The sequence below is a fragment of the Lagenorhynchus albirostris genome, chromosome 13, assembly GCF_949774975.1.
Source record: "Lagenorhynchus albirostris chromosome 13, mLagAlb1.1, whole genome shotgun sequence".
In the NCBI taxonomy this organism is placed as follows: Eukaryota; Metazoa; Chordata; class Mammalia; order Artiodactyla; family Delphinidae; genus Lagenorhynchus; species Lagenorhynchus albirostris.
In genome coordinates, this window is record NC_083107.1 from 12,311,717 (window position 1) to 12,330,987 (window position 19,271).

Genomic DNA, 19,271 nt, shown 5'->3' on the forward strand with positions numbered 1-19,271 from the left:
GTAAACGTCCCAGGTGCGTATGAGACAGAGACTGAATCGAGGACAGCAGTTCCTGACCCGGGCATCTTCTCCTTCAATAAAATGACACAGCCGATACCCCAGCAGAACAGGTGGATTTCTCTCCCCCCGCCCCATATCCAAGCAAATATAAATGTGCACGTTCAGCTTGAAGATTAGAGGGGTTAATTTGTTTAAAAAATTCTTTATCAGGTACCTGGGGATTTTCTTAGTTCTGACCTCATTTTAGATTTCACTCGGCCTCCCCTAACGTGAGCAGGCCATCTCCTAAGACGGCCTCCAAGAAGAACTTGTTCAATGAAAGGCAAGGGTACATCACCCCTCACCATGACTCCCTCCCACCGGGGCACGAGACAGCACACACCTGCTCCCCGTACATGGATCACACACGTCACAAGTGCACTGTGTGAACTAGTGTGCAAAACTGAAATCAAGGCTTGCTCCGTGGTTACATAACGGCTCCTCTAAAGGCAATCGCTTTCCATGATTCCCATCGAGCTGGGCTCTCCAAGGGGCCGCAGCAGTTTCTGGTTGTGTGCCAGGCACTTCTGGAAGCTGCAGTAAATTCTGGAGGCCACAAGGGTGCCATTACCATGTAGCAGCAATTACTGACTAGATGGCGCTCTGGTTCCATGCCTTGCGAGGGGGCTTCCTGCTTCTAGGCAGGATGGAGTTGCTTAGAGCCCGGCTTAATGAAATTGAACAAGATGCCTAATTTCTAGAGAGTGTAAGAAAAGTTTAAAATGCTTTATGGATATGTTGATTTGATACCAAAACCTTTCTCAAAATCCTATAACTTTCTAAAATTTAGGCAATTCAGTGAAAGACAAACCAACCTATATAGTCAGACATTTCGGTGATGTTGCACTGAATGGCTCAAACATCCCCATGATGACTGGGTTTCTTACTGGGATTGAACTTGAATTGGGGAGCAGAGGGCACAATGCTTTAGGACTTGGGCGAGTCTGAGCCCTGGATCTGCAAGGACCAGCCAAGTAGCTTTAGTCTCCTTGACCTTTCAGAGCCTGTACACCTTTCTCACCTGTATAACAGGGCTAATGGAATCTGCTTCACAAGGCTGATGTAAGGATTAAGTGAGGTTTTATAGAGCTACATTAAATGCTTAGCCCAGAATGCTTGGTAACACAAATGCTCAATAAATAGCTATTTCAGAGTTATGTGAAGAGTCATAAGCTCCCCAATTCTTGAGTCTCTGTCTTCATAATATTCACATTCTGGTGATAAATCTGCTTCTTGCACTTGTAAAATAGAGGAACAAGGGCTGTGCAGACGCCTAACTACGCCTGGTGGTAAATAGCAACCAGAAATGAGGCCACACGACGTTTCTGTTGAATGCTTTGCCCCTTGTTGACTTTACAGAAGAGATGGCCATGTCTTCGCCTCATCCTGAGGTCAGGTGTGAGGACCTGTGCTTCTCTCCTCGCTCCCTAGGCCGAGGGCCTTCCTGTGCCCAGTGAGGATACACGGAGTCTTCCTTCAGCAGTGCTGACGGCACCAAGGGCGGGAGAGGTAAGGAGCCCCGGGCACAGGCTGGGTTCTCCCTGCCGCTCACCACCGAGCAGGGGAATGAATGAGGGAGTAGATGATTGGCTGAGGGAGGGAATGAATCAATTATGGACACGGCTAAGCCTCTGTCTCCTTATCTGTAAGGTGAGGGGTTGGAGTAGTGCCATGGTTTTCAGGCTCTCTTTTTCCAGTCTTCAAATAAGAACTCACATAGGAGCATCGTATTTAAAGCAGGTGAAGTGAACGGATCTGAATGAAACCAGGGCCGGCAGGTCTGAGCTCCACAACCATTCGCTTCCCCAAACCCTCTCTACCTTCTCTGGCCCTGGGTCATCTCCACACAAATGGAGAGACTGGACTGGGTGGGCCCCGCGGTCCCTCTGGCTCAAGACCCTTGGTGCTGGGTCTCGGGGCTCCTTGTAATCAAGCAGGGCCCCCTGTGGGACTCAGGAACAGAGCCAGGAAATGGCTCTGCGGCCCAGCGGGTCTCAGCAGCAGAGTTTCTCTCCTCTACCAGGACGCGGGTTCGTGCAGGCTCCGTCTCACACAGCGGGTTCCCGCAGGCCCACCGCTGTGGCCCCATTCGGCTCCCCCACCCCCGCCCCGCCCTGCTCCGGGAGCCACGTGCTGCCTTGAGGCTGAGCGCCCGGGCCCTCTCCCCAGGTCTGCTGACGGCCAGCCTTCCCTGCAGCCCTCCTGGTTGCTACAGCCCGGGCTGATAACATCGCTGACGCAGAATGCCTGCCCAGCTGCGTTGCTGGCACTGGCCCAGCAGCCCAGACGGTCACTGGCAATAGCTCCGCTGATGATTGGCATCGTCACCATTGGCCTACTCGGATCTTAAAGATGTACGGGCACGCCTCGCTCCTAGATCCGATGACAGCAGAGAGGGGTGAGCAGACACCGGCCCAGGGAATCCTCAGCTGGTTGACCAGGTGGGGTGAGGTAGGGAGACACTGCAACTGCAGCGTTGATAAAAGACCATGAACCGAGAGGCCGGCGGGCCTGGAAGTTCGGACAGAGCTGTGGAGTCCTTGTTGGGCTCTGTGGGAGGCCTCGGACATCTCTGCCAGCTTTTCGCAGAAGCCAACCCACGATAAGCCATTTCACCTGCCCTGAGCACCGGAAATAAAACTTCCCTTGTAGCTTGTAGTTTATTGCGCTGGATTTCTCAAGGCATTCACTCAATCTGCCTTTATTGAGCATCTGTTATAAGAGGGGCGCAATGTTAGGTGCTGGAGACAAAAAAAGATGTTTTGAGATGCTGCCCTGTCCTTAAGAGATCTGCTGTGTCTTTACATCTCTGTCCGCTGGGCAATTACACTACCCATGAGTCCTGGGGAGCCGCCACCCGGACGTGCAGAAGCAGGGGTGCGGGCGAGATGAAGCGTGTCTGAGGAGCGAGGAAGGATTCGTGGACCAAGGTGGTGCTTGAGCTGAGTCATAATGGCCGAGTGGTATTTTTCCAGGCAGAGAAGTGGGAGGAAAGGCATTCTGCGAGGAGGGCACACCGTGTGCTGGGGCAGAGGGGTGTGAACAAGGCTCACGGGGTGGGCAGGCGTGAGTGGCCCGAGGCGGGGCCGGAGCTGCTGGTAGAGGTCATGCTGTAGAGGCCGGAGCCGCGGCTTTATTGCGTGGGACCTGACCCCGCCGTCTAGGGAAGTCACCGCGGCAGGGGCATGGCATGGTTGGCTGCATTGCCCTAAGCTCAGAGGCTGTGGGTGAGGGAAGGCCACAGAGCCGGGAGGATGAAGAGGAAGAAGCTAGCGTCTGGTGAAAGAAAGCCCGGGACGGCCTTGGAGCTGCAGGAAGCAGGCCCCTGAGCCCATCAAGCAGCTCCTAGCTGCTTCCAGAGCCGCAGGCTGATTAGGGAGCTTTCAGAGCCCTGCCTTCCCTCCCCCAACCCCCGTCGGCTAACCTCCCACGCCCGGCTGGCCCCTCACCTGCTCGCCTTTGGTGTGGCTCGGGGAGACGTAGGCCTCTGGGTACGGCTGCCGATCAAAGGGGCACTCGAGCGGCTCAAGGTGGTGCTGGCTGAAGGCGTCCGTGCGAAGGTGCTTGCGGGGCCCGCTGCCACTGCTCTGGGAGTCAAGGCTCAGCCGGCAGCTGTCCTGGTCACCTGGCGGGTGTCCCCAGGCAGGGAGAAAGCTTTCAGGGGCCCGTCCACCCACCCCCCGGGCCCGAGCTGGGGAGCAGACTTGCTTCAGGGGAGGGAAAGGACCAGGCTCCCGGGCCTCAGGGTGGCTTAGAGACAGGCCTGAAAGCCCTGGGCCGCGGGGGACTTGTGTCCCATCAGAGCCTCAGCAAACTGCCCTCCTGCGCCCCCAGCCTGCCCTCTGGTTCCCACAACACTCACTGTCGTCCAGTTTCCTCTTGCTGTCGCTGCCAGGCTGCGCGACCCCCAGGAGCCCGGTGATGGAGTAGGTTGAACCCAGAGAATCGGACTGGGGAGACTCTGGGGGCGTCACAGCTGAGCTGGGGACTGCAGTGGGGCGAGACGGAGGGTCAGGACGTGAAACTGACACCCCTCAGAGCCCCTGCTGCCACCGTGGAGGGGTCAGGGGCACCGCTGGGGCCAGGGTTCTTGCCTGAGGTGGTTCCACCCCTGAATATTTCAGAGCAAGGCTGTGTCCCGACAGAAGGGCTCAATCTACACACCTGGTGTGTCTGTGTGGGCGTGTTTGTGTGTGACTCTGGGTGTGTACGCAGGTGGGTGTGCGCGCGCGGGGCTGGGTGTGCCTGCGGGACCCTCGGTACTCACTCAGCGCGTGTCCTGGGCTCAGGGACTTGGTGGCCACGCAGCCGTCCATGGGAAGGTTGAACGGTTGCTGCACCTTGGTCCGGATGATTCTGTAAGGAAGACAAGAAAGGCCCTGAGAAGAGAAGGAAACAGGGCTCCTGGATGCCCCAGATCCAGTTGCCTTTTTTTTTTTTTTTGCGGCACGCGGGCCTCTCACTGTCGCGGCCTCTCCCGTTGCGGAGCACAGGCTCCGGACGCGCAGGCTCAGCGGCCATGGCTCACGGCCCCAGCTGCTCCGCGGCATGTGGGATCCTCCCGGACCGGGGCACGAACCCGCATCCCCTGCATCGGCAGGCGGACTCTCAACCACTGCGCCACCAGGGAAGCCCCAGTTGCCTTTTTGAGATCCCACTTGGGTATCTAAAGGCACCTCAGGGCTTCCCTGATGGCGCAATGGTTGAGAGTCCGCCTGCCGATGCAGGGGATGCGGGTTCGTGCCCCGTGGGCCGTGGCCGCTGAGCCTGCGCGTCCGGAGCCTGTGCTCCGCAACGGGAGAGGCCGCAACAGTGAGAGGCCCGCGTGCCGCAAAAAAAAAAAAAAAAAAAAAAGGCACCTCAAACTCAGCCTGTCCACACTCAAACCCAAGACCTTACTCCTCATGCCTGGTCCTTCGCACTGTTCCCATTTCACGATTAGTCCCCCTGGTCGCTCAAGGCATAAATGCACGTGGGGCTCAGCACCTGCCTCCCTCCCTCCTCCATCGAGCCCGTCATCAGGTTCTGTGGGTTTGACCTTGTAAATCTCTCCAGCATCCATCCCTCTCTGCGTCCCTCACTGCCAGCACCAAACTCTCCCTCCAGGGTCACTCACTGGCCCACCCCTCTCTGCTCTTGACCCTTTCTAATCTTTTCTTTCTATTGCAGCCAGAGTGGACTTTCTGAAATGCAAGTCAGCCTCGGGCTTAACATCTGCCAAGATTCTTCCCATTGCTTCTGGGTCAGAGGCAAGAATACGCAGCATGGTCACCAGCCTCTGAACTGCAGCCTTTTCTTCACAGCTGCACCTCAGCCGACTTCATGCTCCCCTTCCCTCCACCTACTGGCTTTCTTTCAGCTTCTTGTATGAGATCCTATTCGCCACAGGGCCTTTGCACGTGCTGTCTCAGAGCTTCTTTCACCATCCCCCTGCAGCTTTTCACCTAGTTAACTCTTATTAGTTATTTCTTACTCCAGGCATCTTTTCAGAACCTCCCTAAACAAAGTCACCCTCTGCCAGCTCAACACCCTCACATTTCTCTCCTTAGCCAAACTTAGAGCTGCTTTTCTTACAGTTGTTTGCATGGGCACTTGATTAGGACTCGATTAGTGTGTTTTCCCACTGGACTGTAAGCACCACATGGGCAAGGATTGTGCGTCCCCAGGGCCTACACATGAGTGACTTATGTGTGAATGAATGAGTGAGTGAGCAAGTGAATGATTGATTGAGGTGGTGAGTGAATGATTGAATGACTAAACACATGAGTGGGTGTTTGGATGAGGGCCCAGTTAGGGGGTCCTGTGCCTCGCTCAAGAAAGGATCAATGCAAGAGGAAGTTTCTTTTATTGAATGAAAGCACATGTGGTGTGTGGGGAAGGAGACTGCAGTGGGTACAGTCTGGGTTGGGGACGGGGTGAGAGGGCGGTGCGGTGAGGAGAGGGGTGAGGGTGGGGATGCCCATGGCAGTGAGGAGGCTGGAGGGGCTGGTGCCTGGCCTGGGCCCGGGGCACTTCCGGCCTGACTCTTCAGCATGCGGCCCCTTCCCAGGCTCCATTCCACTCAAGCCAGGTCTCCGTCATGATTCCCCCAAAGCCCGGGTTCCCCGGCCCCTGGCTGCGGTGTCCCTCTCACCTGTTGATGGAGCTGACACTGGGCACAGTGTCGTTGTCACAGACGCCCTCGGCCAGGAGCCGGTCTCGGATCTCCCAGGCAAACATGGTCGGGTTCTGCCGTTTGTAGTCCCCGATCTTCTCCACCACCTTGGGGGTGGCCACCTTGGGCTTCGAGCCCCCTATCACTCCAGGTCGGATGCTGCCAGTCTCGTAGTACCTACTCCAATAGAGAACCCCAAAGAAGTACCCAGTAAGCAGGTGGGGTCTTCGGGCAGGAACTGAGCCAGAGACTCTCGTTCCCCTCCGAGGCTTCTGGGGAGGGGCCGGGGGGGTTGAATCGTGCCCCCAGGGCCGGCCTCCAACACGCTGTTCCCGGCACTGCCTGTTTCCCTTGCATGGGTAGGTTTCTGCCCTACCAAACCAGAACTCTCTTCAGTAGACCTCGCCCAGGGATACCTGGCTTCTGTCTTTCCCGTCGTCCCCCTGGCCAGTCTCCTGCGTCTGAGCACCTGCGAGAGCCGCCTTATGGGGCACAAAACACCTCCCTTCTTAGAAAGGGCACTTTGACGAATGTGCTCTGCGGGTACATACAGGTTCACGGCGGCTGTTTGCTCCGTCCAGCTGTTCTCGGCCGAAGCAGGACTAACTGTTCTCCTTGGCCATCCTGGTTGTACCCCTCCCTCCCCAGGAAGGCAGCGGGGGTCATTGGGCCCTCTGCCCTGTCTTGCTGGTTTCACCTTTGTTCTCCATAAAACCCCTCCACCCCACCCCATACCCCCAGCCACTGGTTTCCCACCAGGTTACACAGTTCAAGTTGAAGCTGCTCCTCATGGACTCTGGAACCCCAGTCTGGCCTGGAGCCCTGGCCACGTCCAGCTCCCTTAAGCTGAGCCTATTCTCCCAGGGTCTCCACTCCCCTTCCCAGCATCCCTCAGCAGGATAGCCTGCCTCCCCTCCTTGGGGAAACTCTGGTCTCTTCTGCCATGAAATAAAATCTGTCTCTTTAACACTCCCTTTATGGGCTTCCCTGGTGGCACAGTGGTTGAGAATCTGCCTGCTAACGCAGGGGACACGGGTTCGAGCCCTGGTCTGGGAGGATCCCACATGCCGTGGAGCAACTAGACCCGTAAGCCACAACTACTGAGCCTGCGCGTCTGAAGCCTGTGCTCCGCAACAAGAGAGGCTGCGATGGTGAGAGGCCCGCGCACCGCGATGAAGAGTGGCCCCCGCTCGCCCCAACTAGAGAAAGCCCTCGCACAGAAACGAAGACGCAACACAGCAAAAAATAAATTAATTAATTAATAAACTCCTACTCCCAACATCTTCTTTAAAAACAAAACAAAACAAAAAACTCCCTTTATGTGTCACCACCCTCCGGCGCTCATCCCCTTCGTGGGATACTGCAGCCCATCTTGGGAACGCATCTCCTGACCCCAGCCTGGGACCACGCTTTTCCCTGACAACTTCGGCCAGGAAAGCAGGGCTTTCCACGTTTAATTACAGATCAGGCTTTGGTCTTTTTGAACCAGAACTCCTCCTGAATCCACTTACAGGTTGGGTAAGGGAGACGGGTACACCGAGCTGACGCGAAGCCCCGAGTCCCCCATGTGTGGGTACTTCCCACCCGAAGTGGCCTCCAGACTGGACTACGCGGCTGCGTCCGTCCAGAGCTTCGCTGCTTCGGGTCCCTCCTGAACCTTTGGGTTGGCAGTTCTTTTCTTTTCTTTTTTTTGCGGTACGCGGGCCTCTCACTGTTGTGGCCTCTCCCGTTGCGGAGCACAGGCTCCGGACACGCAGGCTCAGCGGCCATGGCTCACGGGCCCAGCCGCTCCGCGGCATGTGGGATCCTCCCGGACCGGGGCACGAACCTGTGTCCCCTGCATCGGCAGGCGGACTCTCAACCGCTGAGCCACCAGGGAAGCCCAAGGTTAGCAGTTCTTAACTCTGGTTGCAGGAATCACTCGAGGAGGGCTTAACACTATACCGAAACTTGGACTCATTCCCTGAAAGTTCTGCCTTAACTGGGGTGGGCCGGGGCCTAGACATCAATTTCTTTTTCAGATTAAGATTCCCCAGGTGACTCTACCGTGCGGCCAGGGCTGTGAACTGCTGCTCTAGAGTTAGTGTCCGTAAGTGTCACCTGGTCATCTCGTAAAAATCACAGCGTCGGGGCCTGGCTCCCAGAGAGGCTGCTGTTGGCCTGGCCTGGGGCTTAGGGACCTGCATTTCCTCAAGCAACCCCGGTGCTTCTGTGGCAGGTACTGTGGGAGTTACGGTTTGAGAAACACACAAACTCAGACGTCCCTCAAGCTGGCGTTAGACCTTGGGAGTCAACTCTGATCGTGTGTCCCCTCCCCAGTGCCTCCCTTCCCTTGGTCTCAGCAGCGGGAGGACCTTTGGGGAAGATTCTGTTTTAGGAACAAAGAAGTCTGTAGAAAATGGGACATGGGGCAAAGGAGACCACGGGGGAGGGAGAAATGAAAGGAAGGAGAGATGGACAAATGAGGAAGGAAGGGCAGGAAACCACAGAAGGCAGCAGATGGGGGAAGCCAGAAGCACCACCACATCCTGTTCAGGTCCTGTCGAGAGGCCCAAGCAGGACGCCCCACGCGTCCCTGAAAGGGAGGGCGGTGAGGGGTGAATTTCGTGCTTACCTGCCAAGGATCTTGCTGACACAGCCATGGCTGACTCGGAGCTGGCGGGAGATGTCGCAGGGCCTCACGCCCTGGTGGGCCAGGTCCACGATGCGCTGGCGTACCACTTCGGGCAGGGGTCTGCCATTCACAAAGGCCCCTCCCAGCTGGTTCAGCCCTCCGTGGCCTGAAACACATTAGTCCGGGGGACGGTTGTCAGGGCCACCGGGCAGAGAATCAGCCTGCGTGTGGACATTGGACGTTGAGAGCCCCTGAACTTGAACTCCCACCGTTGGGCACCCCCTCTGGTGTTCCCGCTGCACCCCGTCCTGCTTCCCACCTCTGTGGAGGGCTAGCTCGGATTGGTGGGGTGAGGGGCATGTATGATGCCACAGAGGGGGGACATCCCACTTTGGGGACCTTTTGGGGGGTCTCCTCTCAGACCCTCAGCACCTCACTCCAACTAACCCCAACACCTCCCTCCCTCCCTCTAGAAAGTATCTGAAAAGTTGAGGATTCAGGGTCTTCCTACTCTGATACTGAGCTGTGTGACCTTGGGGAAAATCCCCCTGTCCTCTCTGCGTCTCTGCTCCTCATCTATAAAATGAGGGCGTAGGATGAAATCAGTGGTATTTAAGTTTCTCATTCTCGTTCTTCTTTTGAACCATAGGGCCGGGTTTTTAAAAGCACAATCACGTTGAGAAACACAGACACAAAACAATAAAAGGAGAGCTTCTCTGATTGAGCTTGGACAGAGTGGGCCCTGTCCGTGGGTTCCCAGCCTGAATGGCCCGAGCTCTGCTAGGGGCACTGAAAGGGCAAAGGCAGAGACCTCACTGGCCCACGTTCCAGGGCTTCCAGGACTGACATGTCGGGCTGTGGGCAGTGGTGCAGAACGTGGACACGCTGTGATGTGCGCCTGTCTCGTTAGCTGCCTTCCTGACTTGGCCTCTACCCTCTGGCCCCAGCCTGTGTTTCATTCTGAGCCCATCCACCTATTCACATATTTATTGAGTGCATACTACGTGCCAAATGCTGCACCAGGCCCTGCAGATGTCGAGGTGAATAATGCAGATGTGATCCCTGCTCTGGGCTCATAGGGTTCAAGTGAGGATCTAGACCGGCCAATGACCATACCACATGGTCACTGCTGGGACCGGGGACATGCAGGGGGTTATGGGAACCCCTGGAGGGGACCAAGCCCAGGCTCAGGGGACCATAGATGGGTTTCTGAAGAAGTCTAAGTGGAGACTGAAGATAAAGAGATGTCAGACTAGAGAAGGACATGAGGAGGAAAACTGTTCCAGGCAGTGGGAACAGTATGTGCAAAGGCTTAGAGGCAAGAAGGTGTCTGTTCGATTTATCAACATACTTAACTCTCTAAAATCCCTAGATACAGGTTGGGCTAACTTCAGGCCTGAGATCTTCCTTTTGCCAATGAGGAGACTGGGGCGTAGAGATTTTCAGTGACAATTGATGTGACTCAGCTTATATGAGGGAGAGCCAGGATCTAACCAGGGATTAAGGCCCCCATCAGAGCTGCTGGGTGAGCCCCACTCTATGGCCAGAACTGACCCCGGAAGCTTGGTACCAGCCGTGCAGTTCCACACTGGAGGTGCCACTGCCCGGGAGCCGACGGCATCTTTTCACACCAGGGGCATGATTTGGTGATCTGGGATGGCAGAGCCCCGGGTGTGGGAGTCAGGGGGAGCGGGCAGGGCAGGAGGAAGAGCCAATGCCAGGCTTTCTGCGTCAGCCCGTTAAGGGCTATTTATGGCCGAGGGTGGGATGTACCTCTGCTAGGCACACCGTGCCCATTACGGCCCACTGACGTAGCACATTCAAAACTGCCCCTGCAATGTCTCCTCAGGGGCCCAAGCTGTTTTCAGCAGAGCAGTGAATATCTGTTTTTTTGTTGCTTTTTTTAAAAAAGAGTCTATAAGCGCCTCTGGCCTGGGCACTAAGTCCAGAGGAAAAGCCCGCTGGCCAAACACCCAGCAGGAGGGACACAATGATCCATCTCCCTGGTGGAGACAATTGGGTGGCCTTGGGCACTGCTTCCACCTGTCCCGTTCTAGGCAGCTTGTCCTAGCAAGTGTGCTTCCACCAGGGCTGGGAACACATCCCAGATGGTCAGCGGCGGGGCCTGCATCCACTCCTGAGCCCGCTCCTCTGGCTTCTCACTGGCCACAGGCTGTCGGTGGAAAATAGCTCAGCCGTTTGACGCTCACTCCATCCGTGCTGCTTTTCGGCTCTTTTGGGTCCAGACACTGAACACAAGGGGGCGCCAGACAGCCACCCAAACAGACAAGGCCTCCCAGCTTTGTCCCCATTTTCCAGAATTTAGGCTCCCACGTGATCCACGGAGCTTAGATGTTGTGCTAGGTTCTCTACATCTAGAAACGAGGGTTCCTACAGGTGGAGTTCTTCACCCCTAGAAAGGTAATAGGTTTAAAAAGCCAAACGCCATTTCTTGGTGGCATGAACTGGGAATTATGCCTAAAAACAAATCTACCCTGTGTCTCCATTGAAGCATGCGGGCCATCGTCCTAAACCTTCCTGAAGGGCTGATCAGGACCCTTAGAAACCCAAACTCTCAGGAACCCTCCTGAAAGGTTATTTACTAGATCAACCAGGGAAATCTGTATTCATAGCTCTGGCTCCTAAACTGTGAAGCCTCTGGTGCTTTATTTTATTTTATTGGCTTCAAAGTTCTTTGTGTTACTGTGCAAAGGGCGTTGGGTCAGACTCCTGTGTTGACTCTGCCTGTTCTAATTTTTTTTTTCACTAGTTTCTTTTATTCTATAAAGTTGCTTATATTCTTCTTAAAAACTCTTTAAATCCCCTTTTGAGGAGTAATTTCTTTTTTTCGCCAAGGCTGCTGCTGCTTCTTCTTAATTTGTTTATCCCTCCATATATATATTTTTTTTATCATGTAGTCTTTTTTTTTTTTTTTTTGCAGTAGGTCCTTGTTAGTTATCTATTTTAAATATAGGAATGTGAACATGTCCATCCCAAACTCCCAATCTATCCCTCCCCCCACCCTTCCATCCCGGTAACTATAAGTTCGTTCTCTAAGTCTGTGAGTCTGTTTCTGTTTTGTAAATAAGTTTATTTGTATCATTTTTTTAAGATTCCACATATAAGTGATATCATATGATATATGTCTTTCTCTCCATATATTTTTAATACAATTTTTTAAGGGTTACACTCCATTTACTTCCTGTTTTAATTTTATCATTTGAGAGATTTGGGGTTTTTTTCAACCGCAGTGTTTTCATCCACTGAATGGGAGCTAAATAACACTATTTGCAGTGTCTGCTGCTGACCTAGGCCAACGGCTGGTAAAGAAAATTTCAGAGAATAACTAACTACATGTATACCTCCACCTTAGCCCCATCTTCTTAGAATAATAATTCTTATTGTTTGTATATTACAGTTTTCATCTCTTTTGATCTCAACACAGATATACCAAGTATCTACCATGAATCAAAGCACTGAGGATATCACCTTGAACAAGACGAGAAACGTGGCCCTCGAGGAACTTACAATCTTTGGAAGGATGCAGTCAGATAAACTGGAAATCGCCATGTTAAGGAAGAAGTTTCTTGAAAAAGATACGTCAGATGCTAGGGGAGCCCGTAAGCGGTCAGAGGGAAGCTGAAGGGTGGAATGGCCAGGAGGTAACCAGGGGAAGAAGCTTCCACAGGAGGAAAATCCACACACAAGACTTTGGTGCTCTCAAGAAATGGAAAGACATTTACTGTGGCTGTCGGAGAATCAGGGTGGGGGATTTGGAAAGAGCCTGCTGGCTGCAGAGGGAGACGGGACCTCTGGTTTGAGGTTTGGAGCTCAGTCCCCATCACGGAAGGGCTTTTGTCCCTCCTGTGTCCGGTGCGGGGGAGTAGACACCTTTGGGCGAGTCACCGTCAAACGCCCAGAGGTGGGTGCATCCTTCCTTCCTGACCCAGGGAGGGCCCGGCCGCCCACAATGCTGACCACCTTTCCGTGTGGACAGGGTGGGCTCTGAGGCCGGAAGCCAGGAACGAGTGGGAAGCGGGGAAAGGTGTGACCCAGGAAGAGGTTTGACACTTTCTGAACAAGGGCCCTTTGTATGGTCTGGAGGGTGGAGGAGAAAGACGAGCCGGCCTGGCCGGACCCAAGTGGGTTCTGAGTGTGAAGTCCGCACACGAGGGGATGCCAACTTGCCTGGGGACAGAGAACGCTGAGCCTACAGCGAGGGAGTCTGCAAAGCTCTGGCTGAAGCGTGCTGTCCAGAAATGTATACTTTGGAAAAGTGACCATCTCGGGAGGTCTTAGGCCTTTCTTTGGTCATTCTTCACTCCTTACAGGGCTCTGAGGAGTAGGCAGAGTAGGAGAACAAGAGAGAGGTCATTGCCCCAAACTCTTGTTATATGTATGGATACCCAGACCCTTGAGATGTAGGATAATTTCCCTGTGCCCCATAATCCTTTTTTAAATTCTAATTTTATTTTTATTTTTCTAAAAATTTTAGAAAATTTTCTAATTTAATTTTTATTTTTCTTGGCCATGTGCACGGCATGCGGGATCTTAGTTCTCCGACCAGGGATTGAACCCGTAACCCCTGCAGTAAATACACGTGGCAGAAAAATGCTTTACAAATGTGAGGGGCTATTGTGATGGTTGGTGAGTGGATTCCCCACCGCGGGACCCTCGAGTCCCATCGTTGGATACTTTCCCCTTTCACCTTCTGTCTGATTCCTCACATCACTGCCCAGTCCGAAAGTGGCAATGGTTCAATGTGTTGTGCTGTGAAAATTTCCACTTAACTACCTGGGGATTTTTGTTTCAGCCCCAAAGAGTGTCAAGGTGAGCGTCCGCGCCTTGGCGGGACTATAGTGGGGGATTCAGCAGCTGCTTTGGGATGTCCTGTAAATCTCGCCACCACGCCTACCCTCGCTCCGCAAGGAATGGCAGTGCCAGCATTACCCAGTCTCTGACGATCTCAGTTCAGGGATGTTGTCTCCCCAGCATGCTCACCTGCGGGCCTGTGATCTCCCGCTGTAACCTCACAGCAGCCCCCGTCGCCTTGGAATAGAGACCAGGGCCTCTGCCTCAAAACACTCCTAGAGAAAATGCTCCAGGACCATGGAAACCCAGTGTTCCAACCTCTTGTCCCACCTTCCGCCCCAAGTCTACACTCCGGGTCCCTCCAGCATCTATGAGGTGATAGGTTACCTGGGCACATCAGGCCCTTGGATTAGGACGGAGGGGCCAGCGCACTGAGAAGCAGCATCGTGCATCTGGCTTTACCCTCAACTTGCCGCATGACCTTGGTCTCTGCGCCTTGCATGTCTCCCAAGGGTAACCGGAGAAGAGAGACAGTCGGTTGGTAAAGCTTCTGCTTGTGATGCTCGTCCCTTTCTCACTGATTCCTCATCCTTCCACCTGTTCTGGAACCCTACTCCATACACCATCCTCCCACGTCTTTTATATGAGTTACGTCTCCCTTTTGACCAGGTCCATCCCCTGGACCTACAAACACAATTAAATCCACTTATGCTGCCTCCCCAGCCCCTGCTTACAAAACAAAACAAAACAAAACCTCCCCTTGACTAGGAACCTTTTCCTTCCTATTGTTTTCAACCAAATTTCTCAATAAGTAGTCATACTTGACTGTTCCCATTTCCTTCCTTTCCTCCCTTCTGTTCAGGGGTCACCTCACGCCATGCCTCGTGCTTAGCGGGTGCTCAGATGCTAGGAACTAGGTGGACGGCAGGTGGTGGAGGGTGCTAAGTTCTCCCTCTTAAAGAGGCTTCCATACAGGGCTCGGTCCTTGGTCCCGGCTCCTCGTGTTTCTCTTTAATGCAGTTCTCTTCCCTCATTTGTTCTGTGTTATCTATTCTTTCCCAGGCTTCTCTCAGATCCCAGTGCTGTGCTCGCTCTACACCGTCACCCATGGTGATCCCACCTACTCTCATTGTTTCACTTACCACCCCTGTACTGATGGCATTGTGGGCATCTAGGTATCTCCAGCCCAGATCTTTTTTTGCAGTACACGGGCCTCTCCTGCTGCGGAGCACAGGCTCCGGACGTGCAGGCTCAGCGGCCATGGCTTACGGACCCAGCCGCTCCGCGGCTTGTGGGATCCTCCCGGGCCAGGGCACGAACCTGTGTCCCCTGCATCGGCAGGCGGACTCTCAGCCACTGCGCCACCAGGGAAGCCCTTTCCTCCGTTTTTATATTCAACTTCCTATCGGAAACCTCCAGGTGATAGAGGCACCTCCTCTAGGGTTGTCTTGGTGGGTCATGACACCAGCTGCCACGCAAGCATAAAACCTGCCCTTCAGCTCCATCACATGCCACCTTCCACCACACTCCCTGCTCCACTCCCTCACGGGCCTTGCGCATGACCTTGGAGCTATCGGTGCACCTCCTGCTCTGGGGCCTTTGCATATTCTGTTCCCTCTGCCTGGCTTCTTTATCTCTGAAACCCTAGTATCTGGTATAATGCTTGACGCACAGTAGGTACCCACTAAATGCTGGTTAAGTTGACTACTGGAAGGAAGGAAGGAAGGAAGGAAGGAGGAAAGGGAGGGAAGAGAGTGAGGGAGGGAGGAAAGAAAGCAGGTCAAAAGCGAGCTGAGTGAAGCCCACACATTCTTTGTCCTCAGCAGAATTCTGTCTCTTTCAAAGACATATACTCTTAGACATGAGTTGTTTTTTTTTAAAAAAAGGAGTCCAGACATCATGGCACAGGAAAAGAGAGGTTTGCCTTCCTTGTTTGCCTTCCTTCTGCAGGAGCCATGGGATGAATGCAGGGGCCTTCCTGTTGGCTTTTACATCCAACCTTCAAGGTCAACATTAAATGTGTGACGCTTGTCGGGCTCACACCTTTGCAGGGAGCGTTACAGCCCACACACTGCCTCGTTGATCAGGCAGGAGAACTCTGTGAGATAGGTGCTACTGTCACCAGTTTACACTGATGAGAAAACTGTCACCAACCTGAGTCTTCGGGTTCTAAGTTGGGAAGCCTTTTCCTTCTAACCCTGGCTGTAGAGGGTTATGGAGAATGATAAGGAAGTTTTAGCCCCGGTGGCGAGATTTCAGCATGCCCCTAGGGAAAGAATCACGAGAGACAGCTCCAGCTAAGGAGGACCTAAGTTTAGTAGCCAAAGCTATCCCACTGGGGAACTCGGACATCCCAGACGCAGAGGCCCACTTGACAAATTTCTGACTCAGGGCTGCAGGGTGATACTACCCCTTGATGTCTATCAGGGTCCTATCCGTAAAAAGATTTGCTCCCCCAGATCTCACTGCCAGGAAGCTCAGCCCTGTGTTCTGGGTTCAAGGCCAAGTACACGACCAAGCCAGTCTTGGAGTCCTGTTTCTTCAGACCTTTAAGTAGAGCATCAGTCAGGGGCTAGTCAGAAAACACAAACCTGCTTCTACGTATTTCAACAGAGGGGCTTTAACAGAGGGACTTGCTTTTCTAGGCGTTGGAGGCTGTAAGAAAGAGTGCAGAGGAGCACTGCGGTAACCCTGAGACAGTAACCATGGAAGAAGCTGCCATTCGTAGGACTGGGGAAGAAAAGGAAGAGGCTGGAGTCATCAGAACTTTGACATTGGAGGAGGGGCCCAGGGAGCTGGGGCTTGGACCTCCGAGGTGATGGTGCCTCCTGGCTGCTGCTGGTATATCTGAGGGGCACAGGAGGCTGGTTCCGGGACTGCTGGTCTCTGGATCACCTGCTGCTGAGGCAACATTGACAAGAACCACATGCAACAAGAGGAAGGCCCCGTACCATCCTCCAGCCTTCTACCCCCTGTCACATGGCCCACTCATCAGTCCCTCATAGAAGCCCAAACCGTTAAACAGCTTGCAAATCTGTCCTCTCACCCTGATGAGTGACTGAGGTTCATCTATTCATTTATTTTCATGCACTGAATCTGTGTAGGTAAAGGTTAGCAGAGTAGGCTCAGGAGACAGACTGCTGACATTCAAAGCCCTGTTCCACCTCTGACTTTGGCGTGGACTTCACCTCTCTCCGCCTCTCCTCCTAGGTGTGTTGTGTGATCTACGTAACACAATGCCCGTATAGCACTCAGACAAACATTCTCCATTACCACCTGACCATCACTGCTCCCCTGCCAGGCGTGGCTCCAGGCTCCGGGAACACCTAGGGATCAAGACAGGTGGGTCTCCGCCCTCTTGGATGTTATAGTTTTCTGGGAATGGTTTCAATGTAATGAGCTTACTTTCTCAGCAAGTGACAAAACTCTCCCACCCCATCTACCCTATCTTCCTGCCTGGATCATTTTCTGCTCTTCCTCTTCCAAAATCCTTAGTGATGAGCAAAGGGCAAGGTTCTGGAATGCCCTGAGGGGCAGGAAGTAATCCCAGTTCCTCTCTCCCCTCCTGGGTTCCCCGCTAGGTGCTTATTCACTGATTCCTGGGCTTGTTCTTATACATTTGTTCTCCCAGCCTGTTGGCCACTGTCCCTCTTGTGGGGCCTCCATGCACTTTAATTCAGCCCAAGAGGCCCCCAGGTTGTGAGACCATGAGGACCAGCTTCCAGCCTCCTACACTCTGAAGTTCTGGATGGTCTGAGGGTCCCCCAGAGCCCCTGGGATAATAGGTAAGAAGTCTGGCTTCTTTGCATGCTCTTGCCTTAGATCAGCCCAGAGGGTAGGAGGGTTCAGCCCTATTTTTTCATGTCCAACAGGTAGAGAGGGCTGGCAGGGACAGAGGGAAGGAGACAGAGGGGGGATAAGGAGGGTTCTCCTGGATTAGGTGGGAAAGAACCAAACTTGGCTGGTATTTTTCTAAGATTGGACTTAAAAAAAAGAGGAAAGAGGGGAAGGAGGAAGGGAGGAAGGGCTACTTTCAGTATTCACCCCCCTTCTCCCAGGAGTCAACGCTTCCGAACAAGACTGACAGCCAGCATGGTGGGAGGGGCTCACTCTGGAGCCAGGCTGAGCTCTCTGAGTGCATCTTCTCATTCAGTTCTCCTAACAGCACATTATCCCTATTTTACAGATGGAGAGATGAGAGTAGAGACTGTCTGTAACTTTGCCCAAGGCTGCACTGGGGCAGAATTGAGACTCAAGGTGAGGGCTCCCGGATATCCCGGCACTGCCCCTGGCAACGTGTGGTCATTCCGGATGGACAGTCAGACCCTTCTCTGAGGGCGAATGTGTCTTCACATCACCTACCAAGCATGCGTGCGTTGCAAAGCCCACTTCAGAAGCCCCTCTGGGTTTTCATTTGGTTGGGGCTGAATTTTTCCTTTTTTATGATTTTCTTTAGCCAGAGAATGAACGGAATTACATTATATTTCTCCCCCCTTCCACGTTGGTTCATCCTCCTCCATTCTCTCGATTTCCACCCATCCGCACTCCCTTTCTGCGCAGTCTTTGCTGCTCGGGTGTCTCCTCCTCTGTCCTCGGTCTCCTCCCATTGCCTTGCTGGCTTTTATTTCCACCCCTTGCTGATGGTCCCTGCTCTTCTCAACCCCTTCCGCAGTCCCCTCCACTCCTGCCCAAGACAGCAGACCCCTCCCCTGCACCTCTCTCCCACCCATTCACCCTGAGTTTTCCCTCCTCTCTACCTCCGCCCCCCGCCCCCCCTGCCCCACACTCCTTTGGCTGGTCGCCCCTCCCTGCATCCCTGCATCACGCTTAGCGTCGCCTGCATGACTGCTCTGGTCCTTTATCCCATCTTCCCCTCAAAGGCATTCGCAGCTCGGCTGTTATTCTTGTATTAGCACTGAACCCATTAAAGCTAATTTGTTTGCCCTAATCTCCATTTATTTTTCCCTAGTTGATATTAGATTTCCCTCTCTATTGCTCCGGCATGATTTTCTCTTTGTCTTCCTAACGCCCGCCCCCCCCCACCTCCTCTCTTCTTCTATTAATCTGGTTGGCTTTACTGGTTTCAAGGCCTTTCTCCACCTCCCTCAGCCCTTAGATTACCTCTGTCACTTCCCTCCCAGGAAGGGACCTAGGGAGTGGATTTCCAGAGCTGGAGCTGCTGTAAATGTCCGTGGATCTCTAAGCTCTCTCAGAAAAGTACTTGATGAGAGGCCCTGACTTGTCCCGAAAGTCTGGAAGGTTCGGAAATGAGGGGGTTGAAGAGCTGGCGGCAAGTGGGACGAAATGTGCTGTGTTCTGAGCCCTGAGGGGTCACCCAGCCCAAGGCTTCCCAGGCTGGGCTACCCTTTGGGGCTGTCGCAAAGATTTCTGGAGAGCTCTGCAAGCTTCTCAGATCCCATAGATTGTACCAGGATGCCAAACTGCATCGGGCCACTTTCTCCCTGTGACTAATATTGGGCACCATCTCTCCTCCATCCCTGTTTCCCAGACTGGAGACATACTCCCTCCTCTTCCTGAAGAGGGGAAGGCTTCTCTCTGCGGATGTGGCTTTGGGGCAGCTAAAACGCATCCCGCATCCCGGCCACCATGTTTCCCAGGACAGAAGCCTCTCAGGACCACCTCTCAGGAACC

At 53.7% G+C, this 19,271-nt stretch overlaps 1 protein-coding gene and 1 long non-coding RNA gene across 2 annotated transcripts in view; one reads left to right on the top strand and one right to left on the bottom strand.

Annotated features, from left to right (window-relative positions):
* PAX8 (paired box 8) overlaps positions 1-9,656 on the bottom strand; it is a 31,530-nt gene extending 21,874 nt beyond the window's left edge. The window contains exons 1-6 of the mRNA XM_060170015.1: positions 9,632-9,656; positions 8,808-8,973; positions 6,173-6,370; positions 4,307-4,395; positions 3,902-4,027; positions 3,489-3,664 (exon numbers count right to left, since the gene is read on the bottom strand). Coding sequence (XP_060025998.1) covers positions 3,489-3,664; positions 3,902-4,027; positions 4,307-4,395; positions 6,173-6,370; positions 8,808-8,973; positions 9,632-9,656 — 780 coding nt within the window. The remainder of the gene's footprint in view (positions 1-3,488; positions 3,665-3,901; positions 4,028-4,306; positions 4,396-6,172; positions 6,371-8,807; positions 8,974-9,631) is intronic.
* Positions 9,657-17,301: 7,645 nt separating this feature from the next.
* Positions 17,302-18,876, top strand: LOC132531365 (uncharacterized). The gene is made up of 3 exons (XR_009544073.1): positions 17,302-17,404; positions 17,806-17,876; positions 18,761-18,876. It is a non-coding gene; the product is annotated as an uncharacterized LOC132531365 (long non-coding RNA).
* The last annotated feature ends 395 nt before the right edge of the window (positions 18,877-19,271 follow it).